This window comes from Drosophila persimilis, unplaced genomic scaffold (genome assembly GCF_003286085.1).
Source record: "Drosophila persimilis strain 14011-0111.01,24,50 unplaced genomic scaffold, DperRS2 tig00000868-arrow-arrow-pilon, whole genome shotgun sequence".
Taxonomy (NCBI): domain Eukaryota; kingdom Metazoa; phylum Arthropoda; class Insecta; order Diptera; family Drosophilidae; genus Drosophila; species Drosophila persimilis.
Genome location: NW_020825365.1, coordinates 320,198 through 341,894, shown reverse-complemented (window position 1 = coordinate 341,894; position 21,697 = coordinate 320,198). Strand labels below are relative to the sequence as shown.

Here is a 21,697-nt window from a genome sequence, read left to right as displayed (position 1 = left end):
ATAGGTAGCGCCAGGCAGGAGTGCCAGCGGAAAAGACGACTGTACCAGCGTTCGAGAGGTTCCCCGGAATTCGAGAGGCTCCAAGGAGAATATAAGGAAAGCAGACGCTGCTTGAAGAGGCAGATCAAAGATGCCAAGCGCAAATGCTTCGAAAAGCTCTGCGATGACGCAGATGCGAACCCTTGGGGCTACGCATACAGGCTGGTAATGAAGAGACTGCGAGTGTTCAGTCCCCCGCCGCCAATGTGTGCAGATCTGCTGGTTAACATAGTAGAAACCCTATTCCCAGAGAAAGTGGCAGGCCAGAGGGTGATGGATAGAATACCGCCACCTGAAATAGAAGCCACCACGGGAGCAGAAGTCCTCGAAGCTCTACAACGGATAAAGAACGGCAAAGCACCAGGACCTGATGGGGTCCCAAATGCCGTTCTCCGCACGGCTATTGAGACCAATCCACAAATGTACGTGGATTTATTCAATGCGTGCATGTCCGAAGGGACCTTCCCCAGACCATGGAAGCGACAGCGGCTAGTCCTCTTACCCAAGGGGAACAAGCCGACCGAGGAGCCATCATCCTATAGACCACTCTGCATGCTCGACACAGTGGGTAAGATCCTCGAGCGCATAATCCACACCAGGCTGGAGAAGGCAGTAACGCATCAGCTCTCACCGAGACAGCACGGGTTTCGCAAAGGCAGGTCCACGGTGGACGCAATCGGCGAGGTATGTGAGATAGCAAAGCGAGCTATCGATGGCACCCGGTGGATGTACGGGACCAAAGAGTATTGCATAGTGGCAACACTCGATGTCCAAAATGCATTCAACTCTGCCAATTGGGATCACATACTAGAAGAACTGAGAAACTTTCAAGTACCGCCGTATCTGCAGAATATCATCGCGGACTACCTAAGAGACCGATTGCTCATATATGAGACGGATAAGGGGACACGTGAGCACCAAATCACTGGAGGAGTTCCCCAAGGATCGGTCCTCGGCCCGCTGCTGTGGAACATCATGTATGATGGAATCCTCAAGATGGATATGCCAATGGGCGCAACGGTGATAGGCTTTGCCGACGACATAGCGATAGTCGTAGTGGCAAAACAGAAAGAAGCGGCGGAAGAAATCTGCAACGACGCGGTAGAGAGAGCCAGAACATGGCTATCAGGGAGGGATCTCGCATTAGCCACCCACAAAACGGAGGCGGTGCTCATAAGCAGTAGGAAAGTAGTGGAGACGGCCACGATCCGAGTAGGAGACTGCACTATTAGCTCCAGTCCAAGCCTGAAGTACCTGGGGGTCATGATTGACCACAGACTCAGCTTCAAGCATCACATGGCGTATGCAAGCAGCAAAGCAGGAAAGACGGCAGTGGCCCTATCCCGCATCATGGCCAACACCGGAGGCCCGAAACAGCCAAGGCGAAAGCTACTAGCGAGCGTAGTTGGCTCAACGCTAATGTACGCGGCACCAATATGGGTTGATGCAATGAAGCATAAAACATATGCCCGAGAATGCAACGCAGTCCAGAGGCTGTGTGCCCTGAGGGTGTGTTGCGCATTCAGAACGGTATCCCAAGACGCCGCACTTGTGGTAGCAGGAATGATTCCCATCCATCTGCTGGCAAGAGAAGCCGCAGGAATCAGGGCACAGCGAACCCTGGGGACTACGGACCAGGACACCAGAGGTGCCTTAAGGCAGCGCACAATCCTGCAATGGCAAGATTCGTGGGATAACAGCAGCAAAGGGCGATGGACCCATAGGCTAATCCCAGACCTGAAGAGTTGGCTGAACCGTAGCCATGGACAAGTGGAGTATCACCTGACACAACTGCTGACAGGACACGGTTGCTTTAAAGCCTACCTGCATAGGTTTAAGCACGAGGACGACCCCTTCTGCGTGGTCTGCGCAGGGGTCATCGAAGACGCAGAGCACTGCTTCTTCGAATGTCCAAGATTTCGGCAAGAACGAGAGGATCTAAGCAACAAGCTTGGAAGAATGCCAGCGGTGACAAACCTGGCAGAATGCCTGCTAGAGTCGGAAGGAAACTGGGCCGCGATTAGATTCATGGCCGTAACTATGGCTACCAAACTGCGTCGCGAAGAAAGAGCACGCAATGCTAGGAGATAAAGGATAAAGGAGATTGTTAAGAGAAGAGCCCTACGGGCATCTCCCCCCGGCGAAGTAATATCTCGCGACAGTACCGCCGGGATCCGGGATAGGTGTGGTTGGTTTTAGAGCGGTTAGAGTCCCTCACTTCGGCTTCGGCTGAGTCGGCATGAAGCTTTCCTGTAGTCACACAACAACAAAAAAAAAAAAAAAAAAAAAAAAAAAAAAAAAAAAATACATAGATACACACACACACATACACAGCTACACACACAGCTACACAGCAGCTATACTCGGCTAACCATTTAGTGAAAATGTGTAATGTTGACCCGACGGCAGGCAAAGGACTGGGACTGAGGTTGGGGTTGGTGCTGGGGCCGAAACTGGGGCTGTCAGGCTGGGGGGCCCTGGCGCGAGCTCTGGATAGCTCTGGATGTCCTGCCAGCCATTGCTCGACGCTTTTCATTTTTCTGTTTTGGGCTAAAATACCAAATTACGACATAAATAATGCATAGATAACGAAATTTATTACATTTCATGTATCAGGCAGGCAGGCAGGCAGGCTGGCAGGCAGGCTGGATTGCCGACAGTCGTGTCGACCAGTACCCAGGACTCTGGGACTTTGGACTGGCCTGAACTAGCCACGTCTGGCCCAGCCCTCACCCGGAAAAAGTTTCACATCAAACAGCCGGGAAATGCCAGAGCTGCTGTAAATGTTTGAGCAGAGCGGGGGACAGAGACAGGGAAAGGGACATTGTCGTCCTGGGCGTCGCCTTCTTAATTTATGGCTCATGTTAGTTTCTCTGATTTGCCAGCAAAAGTTTATCGTATGGCCATTTCGCTATTGTTGCTGCTGCTGTTTGCCGTTGCAGGCAGTGGCCCCTGAAATTTAAAAATGTAATTGTTACAGGCATTAATCGACTTTGAGGCCACAGCGTGCCATATCTAAGCTCCCCCGCCCCCCACACACTCACATTACTCGTACAATGAAAATTCATATATTCAAATTTCAATGGAATTACTCCTCCGAGCAAGAGCCAAAACTGTAGCTGTAGCTGTAGCTATAGTGGCAGTCCCTCCCTCACCATCATCATGAGATATGCTTGTTTATGCTATAAAAATTAAGTTAAATGCAAAACTTTTTTGCGGTTCGGCGCTTGGCAGGCCACGTCGCCTCGTCTATAGCTTCAGCTTTCAGCTTCACTTGATGTGGATGCGGATCTAGATGCGGATGCGGATGCGGATGCGGATGTCTTGCTCATATCGCTGCCAGTTGCTTATAATTGCATTTGCATATTATTTCCCTTTTATTGCACATGTCGCCCGACTTGACATGCCATCACTTCTGGCACTGGAGCTGGCACTGGAGCTGGAGCTGGGGCTAGAGAGGAGCCCCCCAGTGGTTGAAACCCTTAAACCATTTATTTTTTTTTTCCTCTTTTTTTCCCCCACCACCGCTTACCCGCTTTCCCACTGGCTGCTTGGCGCTACTTGGACTGCCATTTTTTTCCGTAAAAATATTTTATAAAATGCTGGCACGCTTCCGGCAACAGCAACAACACAGAAAAAGAGCTAAAAGTTAAGCGTTGCCTGGTGCGAAAAAAAATTATACCAAAATAATTTGCATATAAATTATGATTGAAGGAGTTGTGGTCGGTAGGGAAGGGGGGGGGGGGGGGGGGGGGGGAGGGGGACTTAAGCCAGGACCAAAGGTGTCAAGCTGAGTGAAGGCAGGAGCGATAAAGGGCTTAACGCTTCCCCAAAAACCTAATCAATTGTGATGCCTGCCCATCACCGAGCGAATATTGCAATAAATACTAGCATCCTCAAAGAGCATTTGAGACGCATCTCAGCTGTAGTGTCAATAGCGCAAGAGTCCCCCCAAAAAGGCACTGCCAGACAGCCAGAAAACGGTTTCAGTTTCAGTTCCAGTTCCAGTTCCAGTTTCCATTCCAATTTCCTGCACACTTGTCAGCATCTCAGCATCACATTGCATTGCATGGCAATCCTCGTCCGCAGGTAAACAATGCTAATGCATACTTTGGCTTAGGACTTTTCTTTGAAGAGACAGAGAGAGAGAGAGAGAGAGAGGGAGATAGTGTACGTGAAACGTGGCAGTGGTGGATATGGCAGAGGGCTGCACTTCCGGCACGCATGAGATGGCGGACTTATGTCGCTGCTCGTCAGCGTCAAGAATCTGAAGATTGAAGATTGGACTGGGGGATTGCGATTGGGATTGCGTTTGGTAGGGAGGTGGTGTGGTGTAGAGTACAGTGGCGTGGAGGGATAAACGGTGCACGTGTTTTCCATTTTAGGGCTCTGAAATCAAATCTAAAATGAATTTACCTTTGTTGATTTGCGACGACTTTTGCATTTTGGCTTATTATACAAACACAGATACAACACACAACCTCAGAGAGAGAGAGAGAAAGAGACACTAACGTCTCTGTTGATTTGTGGGAAAACCCCTAGCGATTGCTTGCTCGGATTTCGAAATGAGCTCAAGACAAATGTAAATATTTTTTAGTGCTCACTCAACTCAATGGCACAGGGACAAGGACCGACTTAATATATATATAGTACATATACATATACATATACATCCATATAAACATATACACACACATATACATATATATATATATATGTATACTCTTGGGCTTGGGTCTTATGATGAATGATTGTGTGCTTCCTGTAGATTTGTAGCCGCCGATAAACTCAATTTGTTTGCGCTCATCTTGGTAGTGGGGACTCTATGCCACTCCACTCCATGCCACACCACTCCAGTGTATTGTCGAGTGTGGGCCGAAGCGTGCCAAGAGCTCACATTACGCATACGCCGTGTTGTCGCTCTTGATTTGCAATTTGAAGACGCTCGGTAGCTGATTATTTTCAAAGTTTTTTTAAAGCCGATACGAGCACTAGACTATAGCGTTAGGATTCTGTTCAAATCACCCACTCAACCCGCCTCAACCCGAACCGCCTTAAGAACTTGTCGTGAAGAATTTATTTTCAATTTGATGAGAATTTCGCTTTTTGTCGCCCATTTCTTCTGTTTTCATGTCTTTTGTATTGCAATTCCTATTAGTATGTGTTTGTGTGTCTGTGTGTGTGTGTGTGTGTGGTGGGTGGTGGGTGGTGGGTTGTGCTCTCTTGTCTTTCCTTTACTTTTATTAAGCCAACTTCTAGCACTTTTACGACTTCAGCCATAACTTATGCTCCTCCGTCAACGCGATGGGCCATATACTTTTTACTTATTCTCCAATTATTGTTGATATTTTTTGCTGCCCGTTTCTTTATTCCTCAGTTTATTTTATACCTTATCCTTAGTCCTGCGAAAGTAGTACACATTTAATTGCTTTTTTCGTCCTGAAACCTGTGGAAATGTGCGCTGGAGGCTGGGGCGTGAGTAAAATTATTAAATGCTATTTATCACTGGAAGGCGACAACGGAAATGTGTCTCTGACACTTACAAGAATGCCAAAGGAGTCGACTGGGCGATTTCTGGGTGTTAACTGGGGCCGGTTTGCTGAGTGGCAGGGGCATGTCGCATGTGCAGAGCTGCTAAGGAAATTGGCAGCATCTTGGATGGAAAAAATTGCACTTGAGGAAATTAAAAGTTGCATTTGAATGCCATGCACGAGCATAAAAACTAATATCCGCTGTACAGATTCTCAGCTTCTCTCGGATTATTGTTTGACTCAGAGAAATGGCTTTCGACTGCTGAAGAAAGTGGCCAAGGGGACATTTTACATAATTTTATATGTATACAAAAATGATTAAACATGGAAAAAAAACACAGTTATAATAAAATACATAAAAGTACAGCCTAAAAGTATGCCACAACACAAGGATCGCCGTCGCTGATACTGCCAGAAGGTCGGCAAAGATAAAAAAACGTCAAAGATACATATAGACCTGTAAAATACATGTAGACTAAATCTACCTTATGGACAGTACAACCTCCCTCTAGAGTCTAGACATACAGCACAAACATGGCCGCAATAGACGCCAAAAAGGCCATAACAGTCGATGCATAGAGCACGGCACAGGTCGTCCCCATCCAGGAGACAAGCGGCCCCACAGAGACCGAGACAATCAATTGTGCAATGAACACAACGCTGCTAATAATGGCGACATCGGTACCCAGACCACGGGCCTGTTTCAGCGGCAGAGTCTCTCCATTCCGCACACGAAACTGAGGGAGAAAGAGGTACATCAAAGAGTTGCTCTACAGCGCTAAAGCTCTATATTCAGAATCATTGCACTTACGCAGTTCTTGGCATGATATCTGGCCACCAAAATAAAGGGAACCGTAAAGATGGTTCCATAGAGTATGCCGGCAGCTGTGCTAAACACCAGCACACCCCATTTGGTGGGCCAGAGACCCAGGATGAGCATTCCAATGGCATAGTAGATCATGCCGCTGATGTACACAGCTTTGGTGCTGAAAGAAGATAGCTTATAAGTTTGTTCCAGATATCAAATTAAGGGGGAAGGCTTACCCGAACCACTTCATTAGCTTCGTTACGGACAACGAGTATATCGAACAGGAGAAGGCATAGATGGACATGCCCCAGCAGCCAAATCGGACACCGGCCTCATAGCGAAGGTACGCCTCGGAGGTTGGTGGCGCCGTCGGATCCCCATTGAACACAGCTTCGCCTACAAAGTCGGTGAAGTAGAGGCAATAGGTGACGTGGCCCATCCAGCACAGAAGATTGGTCAGAGCCAGCATTCTCATCGAGTACGGCATAACGAATATACTCTTGAGATAGGCACTTAGCGACACAGGAGCCTCAGCCACCGACTGTCCCTCGAGGTCTCTTGTGTTCTTCTCCAGCGCGGGGGAGTATCCATTCTGATAGCTACCCTGGAGTGCCTCGGCACGTTTGGCATCATCCACGATCATTTTTAGCTCCAGCTGCGTTGTCTCCTGGATGTAGTAGACGGCATTGTTGTTCTTCTTCAGCTCCTTCTTGATAGCCGCATCGGTCATGGGGCGCAGCAGTTCATCCTGCTCCATCAGCGGCAGAGGAATCTCCCGGAACGTGGTCACCGTAATGATGTAGCATATCACAAATATTATGGTGACCAGGCCAAAGACCGTGGGTATATTTCCGCCCAGGAAGCTGCCAATGTGCGTCATCTCCCAGTCAACGCCCCCGATGGCATAGCCGATGGTGCCCCCAAAGCCGGCAAAGAGCGCAAACATTGTCATTGCCTTGGGCTGCTCCTCGGGCACACACATGTCCAGCAGGTAGGTGCGGGCCGGTGTTTGGCAGGTGTCCGCATCAAAGTCCAGCATCACCATGCCCAGAATAGTGAGGATTACGGCGTACTTATAGTCGGAAGCGGACGGTCCGGTTGCCTCCGCTGAGGCGGCAACCAATGCCGCCACAGATCCTTCGCTGACGAAATTGGTGATGTTAGTGACGGCCACCTCCGTGTAATTGTAGCCCACATCGCCAAGCAGCACGCCCAGATCTTTGCCGTAGGGCACCAGGATGAGGCCGCAAAAGATGCCAAAGGATAGTATGGAAATGATAGGACGACGTCGTCCCCATCGCAGCTTACAACGATCACTGATGCTGCCCAGGAGCGGCGACACAAAGAAGCCAATCAGTGGCGATAGTCCCCAGGCCATGGTCATGACCTTATGATCGACGCCGATCGACAGCAGAATGGGGGACACGAAGCTAGTCTCGGCTGCATACGCAAACTCAATGGCCATGGCAATGGCTGATAGGCGGAACATCTCGAATCGGGTCTTTCGGCGAAAGACATGCGAGTAGTCCTCATCCTGCTCCTTGGCATGATTCTCCCTGGTCTTGAGCATGTACTTGATCATAGGATTCTTGTCCGAGGACAGTTGATCTGCCTGCGAGGGATCCGCCGCAACACCAACCATTTTAGAAAAGGAAAACCTGCTGTGGGAGAGTGTTCGATTAATTACTTAATTTCTGTATCTCAATCTTGTAATTAGCTGCACAAAATGTGCCAAGAGAACAACAACATCGTGCCGTTTTTCCATCGCACGAAGAAAACAAAACAAAACAAAACAAAACATACAGAAAACGTTGAATTGAATTATAATGGAAACATCTGGAGCGGCACGTCGCAGAAGCTCGCGTCAAAGATTTCTGATTAATTGAGCTACGCGGCGGCCAGCGAAAAATCAATTTCGATTCAATTGCAACCGAGGTCCATCCATTGTCTGTCTGTTCATTTTTGTGTCACTTGCCTTGCGATTGGCTCGAAAAAGTAATGAAAATTATCTCTCCTTCGGGTTTATTTGTTAATAACAATAAACAAAATGCAATCACAGCAATCACTGCCACAGAACCCCAATCGAAACCCCCTTTCCAGGGAGAATGCTCACCTTTGCTCTTAGCTCCCAATTATCTCAATTTATGGATATGTCTTTCTGTCTCTTCTGTTTTTTGTAATTCACTTCTGTTTGAACTTTACAATTAGCCACATTTTTGTATAATTCCAAGCGAACACTTTCGCTAACAAGGAGACAATTTATAGAATTCAATTACTCTGTAGATATGTACATATATCGTTAAGTAAACTGATCTTTAACTGATCAGATGTAGCCGCGACACGAAAAACCTATCCAAAACGTCGCGTGTCCAAATCGCAACTGAGTCTGGGCCTCGTCTCAGAGGTCTCTGTGAGGTCTCTGTGAGGTCTCTGGGCTTCTCTCCGAGGGCTCTGTCTGTCTTTGAGCCATTGACCAAATCTTGTGTCGTGCTAAACTTATCAGCTCTTATATTGTACGTGTGTGTGCGAATAATAATAATAACAATAAAAGCTGGAATAAATTTAGCGATCTATCCCACTAAAGAGACATATCTTCAACAATAATTGAGACGAGTTGCCAGGTCATGTGTGGGGGTGGGTGCGGAATGATATCTGGGTACTGGGAAACAGTGTACTGGAATTGGAATCTACTTGAACCACACTCGCTCTCTTTGTCTCTAGCCCCGGGTTAGATGACCGGCGAATTTTTCGTCACTGAATATTCATTAAGCCACAAACTACATATACGAATCGTAATCAAATCTTTTGAGACTAGGTCAATACATGTATGAATTAAAGAAGCAGCCAAAAAACATACGCAGAAAAACTTGAATCGAGCTGAACATATTTCAATATTAAGTGATGCCTAATGCTTGATGCTGATACCTCATGCGTAGACATTAATAAGGCCTGTTACTATTAGGAAGTCACCTGATAAGAAGCCGATTCCGTAGATGAATCATTCCCCCGAAAAATGGGGTCAAGGTTATTCCGGGGGCTTTGAGGAAATAGTTTTTGCCTTTTTTAATGCTCACAACACAATGCAAAACCAAAATACAAAATTCACACATCTTCGGCTGGATAATCATCTGGATAATATTCCGTTGTTTTTAGTGTTTTTTTGTGTGTTTGATTATCGCCACAAATGCGGTAATTATACAGTTTGTTGTAATTAACATGTTTATTAAAGTGCTGCTTAAAATGCATATCACTTGATTGTTGTCTGCCGTCTACCGTCTGTCGTCGTCCGTCGGTTGTGATGTGGGCGTGCGCCCTCCCTATCGTATGGGTGGGGAGAAGGTATGTGAGAGGGTTATTAAGGGTGTAATTGATCGTTTTATTGGGCCCAAACATGAAACCAGTCATTAATTTTGATAGCTTTTCCCGTATAATGGTGGGAGTCAATTCTAAGAAAATTTCTTCAGTCTGTTGAAAGTTTCTTTCCGCCACTTTATTCATTGAACTTTTCATGTAACTGCGTTTTATTCGCTTGAATTACTCGTACTCACCTTTTTGTTACGCTTATCCTTGGCACTAGTCCTGCCTTGATCTCAAAAATAATAAGGTATTGAATGCTTTATAGATTTCGATATGGGTTATATACATATATGTATTCTACTGTTATAGGTTTATATTTGGTTTTGCTCTTTACGATCACTGCGTTTTCTTCTTCTTTTTTTTACTCACTTTCCGCCTTGTTTTGTTGTTTTAGTGTCAATAAATGATAATCCGTTAAAGTTTTTCGCTTGCACAAATTGTTGAACATAAAATAAATTTCGATTTTTGTTTTTGTTTTCAATTTCGATTGTTTCTGCTGCTCTTTCTGCACGAGGGAGTGGCAGTTGGGGCAGTTGTGTCGGGCGGGCGGTGGTGACAACGAATTCACTCTCATAACTTTACCCATGCGGAGGAGCAGGAGCAGTGCTGTGGCTGTGACTGTGCTGTGCTCTGCGGATGGCTAACAAAATCAATTTTTCCTCCTCGGTTTTCACTTCAAATGACGTTCTGCTATGCTCTCGGCCCGTTGGCGACGTTATTATTATTAATTCTTAAAATTTGCAATACTATATATACTAAATATGTATATAGTAGGATTGGTTATTTTTTATCTCCGCTGGCTGCTGTTAAAGTGCTGATGACATTGCCCCTGGTCGTACGCGATGATGGCCTGAACGCTGCGTGGATTTTGGCAAGACATGAAAGATGTGTGTGTTTGGCTCCGGGACACACTGCACACGCTACACGCAACACGCAACACGCAACACACGAAGAAAAAATAGAAATGCCAAAATGGAATAGAAAACTAATTTTCTATTTTGTTTGGCTGTTGTTTTTTCCGTCGCGTCGATGACTTTGGTTTTATTTTTGGCCACCCTCAAAAACGAACTTGTGACGACAGCAAACGATCTGTGGATCTTGTAGTTCTGTGCAACTGTGGATCTGTGATCCGGGTCTGCTCTGGTTCGCTGTGCGACTGATTGGGTCTGCCTCTGGAGCCAATTTATATAGATAGCATATGACTCGCTATGCTCTCTGCTGCTCTCAGCCTCTCTCTCAGCCTCTCTCTCTCTCTCTCTCTCTCCGTCTCTCTCTCTCTCTCTCTCTCTCTCTCTTTCTCTTTCGAAGAGGGTGATGGTGGAGGGGGACTCTCGCGTCGCCTTATCGTCGGGCCTTTGGTCAGCCTTTCCTTTCTTTGTCTTAGGAGCAGCCACCGTTGTCGTCTTGTCAATTATTTGTTTAGATATTGTTACTATCATTATTTGCATTAAATTTTATTTATGCAAATCCATTGACGGACATGGCAGTCGTCCCAGTCCCAGTCCCAGTCCCAGTCCGTGTGTAATTATGTTAATTCATTCATAGGCAAGGTTCTTGAATCTTGTGCAAACATTTCATATCATTTGATCAGCCACTAGCCCTGCAGCAACAGCAGCAGCAGCAGCAGCTTTGATATTCTATTAAACATACATATGTATGTACATGTCTTACTCTTAACCGTACCCGTACCCGTACCCGTACCCGTACCCGTACCCGTAACCTAACTTATTCCACCTTGCCTCAACTTATCCAGTTGTCCAACAACAAGGAACGGAACATACACATCTCTGGAAACGAGTTTTCCAGGCGACAACGACAGGTTTGAAAACATTCGTGGAGAATAGTTCGCACGAGTCCCGCGCACAGTGGCCTCGATATCATTGTTTTGTGGGTGTCTCAAATCCTAGATTATGGGGGGAAATTCCACTTGATTTCGAGTACCGCTTCTTCAGTTTCAGTATATTTGTTTTTTTATTTACTTTTTGCCTTATCAGCCATGAACGGGACGACGTTTGTCAAATCAGAGCAGCAGCAGCAGTAGCAGCAGCAATCGATTGGGCGGCACTTGAGAATCGAATTAGGGAACGGCGCGCACTAATAATAGCCAGAAAATGAAGATTTAATAGTCAGGCAGTCATATCATATCGATCACATGAGTGTTGAGGTGTACGACTATATCTCTGGCATTGAAAATGGCCAAAAACCCAGACAATGACTGCTCTGATCGTTAAAATTTTTGAAGAATCATTGTAATTCAAACAGATGGCAAAGGGAAAACCTGAATAGGAAATGCTATAGCGATAGCCCCGCTATGTCCATGTTTGATTTAGAATTTAGAATCCATTAGCAGATTTCGAGATTTGGTAGCGTTCTGTAGCCATCTGAAGCAGGGCTTATCTTCCATATTGGCTTATCTTTAAATATACATATTTCAGACAACAAATCTATTTTGTTTATACTTTCGGATATTTGTAACCCCACACCTCGTCTCGATGCAAATGTCGGTGTGTTTCGCTTTGCGGCGCCGATGGCATAGAATGATACATCTTTTATTTATTTTTTCAACTTGCTGTCTGTCTGTTTATCTGTTCGTCTTTCTGTCATTATGTGGCGGCGGGGCTTATATTGCTCAGAATCTCTCATATATCGTGTGTACTGCCGGCTTGTTGAAATTTTGCATTAGCTTGTTATGTGCTGTGTGGGCCTGATGGATAGTTGACATGAACTATTAGCGCAAATCTGCGACGTTTGGCCAAGACAAGTTCTTCGATTCGCCTGCCACTCGATTGTAGTGCGTTTTGTGGTTTTTTTTTGTGGCAAGCAAGAAATAAAGCACAGAAAATGATGTACCAATAAGTGGTTTAGGCAGCAACCGCAGAGCAGCGCAGAGCATAGCAGAGGCTTAACAGCCGAATCCGATTCCGAGTGCGAGTCCATTGACCTGTCCCACTCTCGCTCTCGTTGGGGGTCCACTGAGGTGTGAGATCTTTTGTATTAGGCTGATTTTCCAACATCTGCATATGTTGGCGCAGAAAAAAAACAGAGCCGTAAACTGTCGTCATTGCTCACAAGGTTATCTTGCAGTCTGGTTGGATGTCATGTTTGATAAGCAAGCCTTCTCATTTGCGGGCTTATCTCCATAAATCTTGCTGTTTTTTTTTACTTAGTGAACAGCACACGGCAACGGATGGTCATAAATAAAAGTTCCTGGCGTTTGATAAGACAAACTATTCATGCTTCTCGGAGTGCCCCCCCTGGAAGACTGATTAATCTCTATAGGAGAGCATCTAAGTAAATGGTTTTTGAATTAATTAACAGTCGCAACGTATTCCGAAACAGCAAATAAAAGGGTGTCTGCTACATCACTTCACACCCAGCAGATGGATGTCTCCTGTAACAGCCAACCTTTAACTTCAGCCCAAAGGTATGCAACATATTTTCCGAAGTGTTTGTAATACTGAGATGTATGTTTGGATTTCCGCTCGACTTTTTGTTTCTATATTGAAATAAGTGAAATAATAAAATGAGGTGAGAGGATATATCTTCCTATGAGAGTTCAAAGTAGTTTTGTTGTGTAAACAGGTGGCTGATTTAAACTGAACGCCCAAAAGCAGGCAACATACTCGAATCAAATTCTGGTAACGAAGCGCATTTTTGTATGAGAATCCATTGCCTACTTTTGGGGCAGTTGCTAAAATGCTATTAATTTTCACAGAATTATCATATAATTGCATTTTTTCAAGGTTCAATTTGTTTGTTCATTTAATGGCCTTGAACTATGTTTGTGGACAATTATCGCCATAATAAATTTGTCCGTCTAATAATTTCCATTCAAAACCGAAACATTGCCAAAAGTGATGTTTAATTTAGAAATCATAAGTAAAAAGGAATCCAAGAACTGAGGTCGGACCGCCGAAATCCGCTTTGGTTTGGGCTTTCAATCAATTAAATTGTTGCTCGCCTCCCAACAACGCTCTCTTCCCCCAGACGCTCTTTCCCGCTTCTCTCACTTTTGAGCGAAACTTGAGCGCCAACGGCTACAGTTTAGAGTGAGAAGAAGACAGACAGACAGACAGACAGACTGACACCGAGCCCGCAATAAAAGCGGAGTAGCGTTCCTTGATACCGTTCAGATGACTCCGATCGTTGCCGCGATAAAGAAATCAATGTGGAGAATAGTGACATCTAGAATTCCAAGGAGTAGATAAGCCAGAGCCCGAGCCCAAGCCATAGCTCCCAAAGAGGAATAGCAAAGAAGTTTAGATAAACGCGAGCCCAAAAGGGAACGCGCAAAGAACGGTTCTTGATCGGGTGCAGTGTTTGAGTTTTGTGAATACGAGAGAGAGGAATACAGCACTCCTTTCTCAATACATACTCCCACAACTCAGTTGTTGGAAGTGTGAGCTCTTAGCGCCGTTGAACGTTGTTCTAATACTCTTTGTGCGCTTTGTGTCCATGGTGCCAATTGATAAGCTCTGTATATCTAATACAAGTCAAGAAATACTTGAAAGGTTAGTGTGCTGCACCGCACCGCACCGCACCGCACCGCACCGCACCGCACCGCATCGGTTGGTGGGTAAGAGAAAGGGGAGGCATTGGCTTTCAATTGTGGATAAATCGCTGCTCCATGCTGAAATCATATTATATGATTGCATCAGCTGGATTGCTGGCTGGTGCCTGTGCCAGTTTTCAATTCAAACAATTTGGAGCGCGGGGCCAGGCCTGACGCCAATTCTGAATTCGAGAAGTGTCTGCGAATGTCGCTGTCGCTGTCGCTGGCTCTGGCTGTAGTTTTTGTTTGGGTTTCGGGTTTTATTTATTTCATCTTAATATATTGTTTTGTGTATTTCTTCGTATTTCTCCACCCTAGTAACGCATTACGATGAGAGATTTGAAGGCGAAGACCCCATCATCGAGCAGCAGCCCTGTTTGCAAGCTGGAGTCCAGCACGGTTAGCAGAATACCAAAATCCTATGCTTATCCCCAATCCCAATTTTGATCGTATCCTCCTCTCACCCTACCCCCTACAGAGCGGCGAGCGAGGGCCGCTGAGGCCATCGATGCTGCCCAAGGCATTAGCATTGGCGTCGTCTGAGGAGATGGAGACCCTGCAGCCGGATCTCGAGCTGGACTTGGGGTCACGCGACAATTGGGGCAGCTCCATGGAGTTCCTTATGTCCTGCATCGCTTTAAGCGTGGGCCTGGGCAATGTCTGGCGCTTTCCGTTCACGGCCCTCGAGAATGGGGGCGGCGCCTTCCTGGTTCCCTATCTGACGGTTCTGTTTGTGGTGGGCAAACCCATTTACTACATGGAAATGCTGCTGGGGCAGTTCTCCAGTCGCGGCATTGTGCAGGTCTTTGACTTTGCACCCCTCATGAGGGGTAAGCCTCTAACCCTCCCCTTCGCCTTCCGGCCCACCCATGGAATTGATGACACTTCTTCGCACTTTGTTTTGCAGGTGTGGGCTATGCTCAGCTCTTGGCTTTGGGCGTTTTGGCCACATACTATGCCTCGGTAATGGCTCTGACGTTGCGCTACTTCTTTGACTCCTTCTCGGCGGTGCTGCCATGGAGCTACTGCCGTCCGGAATGGGGCGATGGGTGTGTGAGTGCCGCCAGCGATGGACACCAGCCGCCCGTCGGACAGCTCTCGAGGAACTTTAGCTCCTCCTCGCAGCTCTACCTGCAGCGCATTGTTCTGAACGAGACGCAATCGCTGTCCGAGCAGGGCATTGGCTATCCCAGCGGCAGCCTGGCCCTGATGCTGGCTCTCTCCTGGCTGACGGTCACGTTGATAATCATACGGGGCGTGAAGAGCTCTGGCAAGGCATCGTATGTCCTGGCTCTGTTCCCCTACGCCGTAATGTTCATCCTGCTCGTGCGCTCGCTCACTCTGCCGGGGGCCTACGACGGAGTCATGTACTTCCTGACGCCGCAGTGGGACAAGCTGCTGGAGCCGGAGGTGTGGTACAATGCTGTCACTCAGGTGTTCTTTTCGCTGGCCGTCTGCTTCGGGGTGATCATCATGTACTCCTCGTACAATCGCTTCGGGCATAATGTCTACAGGGACGCGAATATCGTGACCACATTGGACACCTTCACGTCCCTCCTCTCAGGCGTGATTATATTCGGGATCCTGGGCAACCTTGCCTACGAATCGGGGACCAAGGACATTGGCAGTGTGGTCAAGGCGGGACCTGGCCTCGCCTTCATCTCGTATCCGGAGGCAATTGCTAAGTTCAAGATGATGCCGCAGATCTTCTCGCTGCTCTTCTTCGGCATGCTTTTCATGCTGGGCGTGGGCAGCAATGTGGGCATGGTGAGCTGCATTATGACCGTTCTGAAGGATCGGTTTGTGAACGCCAGGCTCTGGCTAATTGTCGTCGGCCTCTCGCTGGTTGGCTTCATCGTGGGTCTCATTTACATCACTCCCGGGGGTCAGCATATCATAACCTTATTGGACTTTCATGGCGTGACCTTTGTGTCCCTGGTGTCGGCTATCTTTGAGCTTGTGACCGTGGGTTGGATCTACGGTGGGTGGATCTATGGTGTGTCCTTCTTCTGACCGACATCCAGCTGACTTTTGTATTACATTTCAGGAACCAAACGCCTCTGCCAGGATGCCGAGTACATGTTGAACATCAAGACCTCGAAATACTATCGCATCTGCTGGTCCATTGTCACGCCTTTGGTAATGACCGTCATCCTGTTCTACACGCTGTTCACAATGCGTCCCTTGAGCTATAATGGACAGGAGTTTCCCCTGCCGTATCGTGGTAAGAGCAGCTCTCCCTCTCCTACTCCCTGCTCCCTCCTCCCACCTACATTCCTCTCCTCTCCTCATTGCAGTCTTTGGCTGGAGCATCTCGGCCTTCATCATTGGCCAACTGTTCTATTGGGCCTGGCATGCAAATTACAAGCAGCCAAAGGGCTCCCTCAAGTGGCGCATCAGCAACTCGGCCAAGCCCCACTCCGATTGGGGACCACTGGACTCCAAGCAGCTCATCGACTACCAGAATTTTCGTCGCAACCAGAAGGATGTCGCTGCCGCTGCCCATGCAGGCCTGAAGCAACATCGCTGGCTCTGCTACAGCGTGGGAGATCGTATTTTCGGCTAAAGAGAGAGGAAGAATCGTCTATGTCACTCTATATAGTAATTCTTCTAACAATCATTTGTAATCTTCATTCATTCATGAGAATTGTACTTAATAAAAGACTGTAAGAGAGAGACGGACAGAGAGACAGCAGCTGCTAAGCCTCAGAGCCTAGAGAGCTAGGTACCATCTGCTAAGTAACGCTGGGAGAGATATGGGGCGAACATTTGATAAGTCAAACTGGGAGAGGAGAAAGGAGGGAATAAAGGGAAGCCATTCTGGAAGGGAGAAGGTGCACATCTGTTAAGCCACTGGAAGAGAGAGAGGGAGAGAGAGCGACACTGGAAAAGAGAGATAGCGAGATAGACAGCGAGCAACTCTGCTGGATGTCCGATGCCCGATGCCCGAGCACGGATATGGATATGGATATGGTATTTTCGGAATTAAATCAATATTCAACATTTTTCATCATGATAGCAGCTTAAAGTTTAATTTTTGTAATTTTTCCTTTTTCCAGAAAAATTTCTTTTGTTTTCCGCTCACATCATTTTGAGACTGACATCAACAAATTGGTTCTAATGGCCAAAAGGTAAAGAAACAAGTGCCGAGAGCAAAAACTTCATCTAAGCCATTTTCAATATTTAAAACTAACAATTAGCATGCACTCAATCCTCCTGCTTTACCTGCTCTTTCTGCCCCTTCTGCCCCTTGTGCTCCTCCTTCGGTCTCCTGCTCGTCCTTTATCCTCCTGCTCCATCTTTTTTAGTAGCAATTCAGCATTTGTTTACGTCTCTGGCATTGCACTTTGCATTCGACCAGACATTTATTTGAGTTTCAATTTGTTTTCCCAAGTTTCACACACGCACACACACCACTCGGACTCGCATTCGCTTGAGTGTGTGTGCGTGTTTGCGGCAGTTGTTGGTAAATTAATATTTCGGAGGTTCTCTGGTCCTGCAAATGTCTTAATTAAAAGTTTGTTCGGTCATGTTTCGGTAAGGGGAATGTATTCGAGCAACAAATTGTGTTTTAGTTTTCAAGGACAGGCTATACAGTCAGTCAGTCAGTGAGTCAGTCAGTCAGTCAGCCATTCGTTTGGTTGCTTGACATTTCATTTGTTGTCATCGCTCATAGGACACGCATTAAGTATACGCCGCTTCACGGCACTCGACAGCGAGTAAGAGAGGGCTGGACAGTGCACTCAACACGAAAATAGAGGGCGAAATGGAGGCAAAGAGAGGTGGTAGATGGGGTAGAGTGCATAGTGTGCTGCACTGCACTGCACTGCACTGCATTGCACACAAAAGGACACAGCCAACAGCAGAGGAAATTAAAAAAGTTGCCGTCTCTAAATGGCTTACGCTCTGGATATCACTCTGGTGCAAGAAAAGGTGAAAGAAACAATATCCACATCGGGCAACAAAACAAAAAACTTGGCCAACAACAAGCAAAGCTAACAGCTAACAGCTAACAGCTAACAAGCATTGAAGTTTAATAAAAATCCTTCTTAAAGGAGTCGCACCACCCAGGGGGCCAGGCGCGGGCAGCCCTGCAGAGGAGGATCCACCGGTCTCAGAGAGAGCACCTCTCCTTGGGTGTCAGGATCCGGCTGCAGCTAATGAAATAACTTTGTGGCAACTTTTGCCATGGCCGGAATTTTGCTTAAAGCGCAAATAAAATTGCCGAGATTGCAACCGGCAGCGGCAGCGGCAGCGGCAGGGGTAGGGGTAGGGGCATGGACAGGGGCAGGGGCAGGGGCAGGGGAACCGGCAGCGGTAACAGTTCCTCCTTGCAATCAAAGACGTTGGAACAAAGGGTTTGAAATCAACTTTCGCTTTAAGCGGAAATCAATTACAATAAACGGAAATCCCCCACACCCCCTCCCGCAGTGTCGCCTCCAAAAAAGAGGCAACAATTTGGGGCGCATCGCTTGCAGCAGACAGATGCTGCAACACGGTAGAAGGGCAGCAGTTCAAAATATGAAAAGAAAATCATCGGAAAACCTGAAATGTAGGAATTCGTGCAACGTTTCTTAAATTCGGGAGTTTTCGCAGGAACCCAATTGCATTTTTGGAGCGTGTGCCATGTGCATTATGAGCGATGTGTGTTTTAGTTGTAAATTTGCTAAACTTTTAAGCGCTGCCAGGGAAAGTTGTCTCCTTTTCCTTTTCCTTTTCCTATTTTGTGTTTTTTTATTTTTTTTGGCTTGTGAATTAACAAATTGTGTGTTCATTCTGCTGCCACGACAGCAACAGCAACAGCAACAGCGACAGCGACAAACGATGTATCCCACCCGTCAGCAGAGGCTGCAGAAGGCGTGAGCGGGGAGGGGTGGTGGCGGGGTGGAAGCTGCTCGTGATGCGTTGATGGCAGCGGGAATCGCTTTGTGACGTTTTTCTTCCCACATTTTTTTTTGTTTTGTATTTTGCCATCTGCATCTGCATCTCCATAGCCATTTCCATCTACTGCTTCCTCGTCTGTGGCTGTGTCTATGTCTGTGCAGCCCTGCTACGTGCCACGCTTTAGTGATTCACCTGCTCGACGACGACGACGACGACGACGACGACGACATTTGCATTTTGCATGCAACGCTGACGCTGATGCTTTGCTGATGCTGGAGCTGGAGCTGCTGCTGCAGACTCCTCCTGATGAAGACACAGGTTGAGGTTTACGTTAGGGGTTTCGGGGGTTTCGGGGGTTTCGGTGGTTTCGGGGGTACGTAGCTGTTGGTAATGGCTGCGCTGCGGCAAGCATTAGGGAATTATTTAAGAGACCGACCTCCTCGCATGTGGTGGCTATTAAAGGACTGTCTGGCAGTTTAAGCGCGCAGCTGGCTGCTGGAGCTGACGATTTGATTTGTTGGCCCCACGAAAAAAAAACAGCCCAGGCAAAGACTGGTTCCAGGAACTACCCAGAAAACACATCCAGAGTGCCAGCAAAGGCAGAGCAGAGCCGAGCAGAGCCGGGCAGGCAACCCCATGCCAAAGCCAATGTCGTGCTGGAAAAACCTTCTTCCGCTACTCCTTTCTTTGTAATCTGCATTTAAGTGGCCTTTCTTTTGTGCTGCAGCCACCGCAAAATCGTGTGCCACGGAGGGGGGGCTTTGGGGGGTCCCCCATTCCCCATTCCCCATCAGCCATTGACATACCATTTTTTACACCTTTTCCCCCTCTGTTTTTTTTTTTTTTGTTTTTTACTTTTTGTACACCTTTGGCCAATTTGGCGCACTTTTCTTGGCGACGACCGAGCGACCGAGCGACCGGCCATTCAGACGGTAGCAATTTTTCGGCTAACTGCCGCTCGTTTGGAATGCTAATATGCAACTTTTGACGCGATTGCCGTTTGCCGAATTTCCTCACAGGTTTTCACCGGTGTTTCACCGGTTTTTCACCCCGGCAATTGGCAGACAATTTTATTTTCGGCTACGCTTATGGCTACCAGATAAGAGATGGAACCAGGGAGCCACAGCCCGGATGCTTGCTTGCCCCAAAAGACATCAAAAGAGTTTTTTGGGGGAGGAGGAAGAGGGAGTCGGTGAGGGAGGGGAGACGGGGCGGGGTCTACTGCTCTTAAAAGTTAACTTTAAACCTAGTTTTATCCTCTCTCGTTCGTTCAGTTCTCGTCAAACTGTAATTCGGAATATTTCCAGAATCCAAAAAAAGGGGATTACTTTCGGCATCTGGGAAAATTGATTGCCATCTGTGGGGCCGTAACTCCAACGGCTACTCTGCCGCTCCTGTTGCTCCTCCTGCCGAGCCTTCCGCTCCTCATGCAACGCCTTCTCCTCCAGTGGCATGCAATTTTCATACAATGCATACTGTGTGGCCCTTCTACTATGCATTTTTTGGTGGATAAACGTAAAAAATTTCCATATAAACTGCACCATGCTGCCGGTCTCTCCCTCTCCCTGCCACGCTCATCGTATTGCCAATTCAAGTGCAAATATGTTGGCAGGCCGCGCACTTGAGTGTCAAGTTGCACGGGGCACACACAGACACAGACACGGACACGGACACAGACACGGACACAGACACGGACACAGACACACAGACGCAGACGCAGGAAACGCAATTGTTATGAATTGGCCGAATGGCAGGGCGTTGCATGCCACCCCACCACACCACACCACCTACAGTAGAGCAAACATTATCCGTTGGAAGGTGATGGCGTCACGGAAAACCGGTATGCAAATGCAAATGGATAGATCAAACAAAAAACGGGGAGCAGAACAGAGACATACAGAACCGAGAGAAGAGGAGCGAATGCTGATTGTTTGGCTGGCATTTAAAAGCAAGTGCCGTGTTGTGTCGTGCCCTGCCGTGCCGTGCCGTGCCGTACCGAAATATACGAGTATTTTGTCGGCGAAACAACAGAATTGAGAGTGGAGTCTGAGACCGATTAAGAGATCCATCCATCTGCTATCTTTCAATCAAGAATGGGCTCTAAAAGAAAGAGTACATTTCTCTCTCCCGCTCTCTTTCGTTCAGAGGATTACTCAATCAAAGAAGCCTCATGCTGCATGCTGCATGCTGCTGCTGCTGGTGGAAGCCTTCAATCCGTTAAAACTCTGCCATATCCTCTGCTCTCATTCAATCTTTGTAGCCGTAAAAGAAACCCGACTCTGCCTTGTCCGTATACTTGTTGTTTTTTACCGTTGCTGAATGTTTGTTTCCACCTTTGTGTTTTCTGAGCTTCTTGTTATTGTTTGTGACACTTTCGACACAGAGTCTCTAAAGTCTCAGAGGGGCTAAGCCCCGGCAGGACCTGCAACAGCAACAGCAGCAGCAGCAGCAGCAGCTGTCAAAAAATAAGGAGAAGAAGAGTTTACCATCTGAAAAGCTCTAAACACATTGCTAAGAACAGGCAAC

General features: G+C 47.2%; 2 protein-coding genes across 4 annotated transcripts; one reads left to right on the top strand and one right to left on the bottom strand.

The window, feature by feature from the left end:
- Positions 1 to 5,354: 5,354 nt before the first annotated feature.
- LOC6602733 (proton-associated sugar transporter A) lies at positions 5,355 to 10,486 on the bottom strand. 2 transcript variants are annotated; one of them, XM_026993711.1, is made up of 4 exons: positions 9,927 to 10,486; positions 6,615 to 8,039; positions 6,382 to 6,556; positions 5,355 to 6,307 (listed from the first exon to the last, which is right to left on the bottom strand). In XM_026993711.1, the coding sequence occupies exons 2-4, from the start codon at positions 8,018 to 8,020 to the stop codon at positions 6,086 to 6,088; spliced, it is 1,803 nt and encodes a 600-aa protein (XP_026849512.1). In that variant the 5' UTR covers positions 8,021 to 8,039; positions 9,927 to 10,486; the 3' UTR covers positions 5,355 to 6,085. The 2 variants fall into 2 exon arrangements, with proteins under 2 accessions (XP_026849512.1, XP_026849513.1); XM_026993712.1 differs by having other exon boundaries at positions 6,615 to 8,036.
- Positions 10,487 to 13,872: 3,386 nt separating this feature from the next.
- LOC6602734 (sodium-dependent nutrient amino acid transporter 1) lies at positions 13,873 to 16,963 on the top strand. Of its 2 annotated transcripts, none has more exons than XM_026993678.1 (6): positions 13,873 to 14,246; positions 14,606 to 14,686; positions 14,766 to 15,117; positions 15,195 to 16,268; positions 16,335 to 16,511; positions 16,585 to 16,963. In XM_026993678.1, the coding sequence occupies exons 2-6, from the start codon at positions 14,618 to 14,620 to the stop codon at positions 16,851 to 16,853; spliced, it is 1,941 nt and encodes a 646-aa protein (XP_026849479.1). In that variant the 5' UTR covers positions 13,873 to 14,246; positions 14,606 to 14,617; the 3' UTR covers positions 16,854 to 16,963. The 2 variants fall into 2 exon arrangements, with proteins under 2 accessions (XP_026849479.1, XP_026849480.1); XM_026993679.1 differs by having other exon boundaries at positions 13,873 to 14,311.
- The last annotated feature ends 4,734 nt before the right edge of the window (positions 16,964 to 21,697 follow it).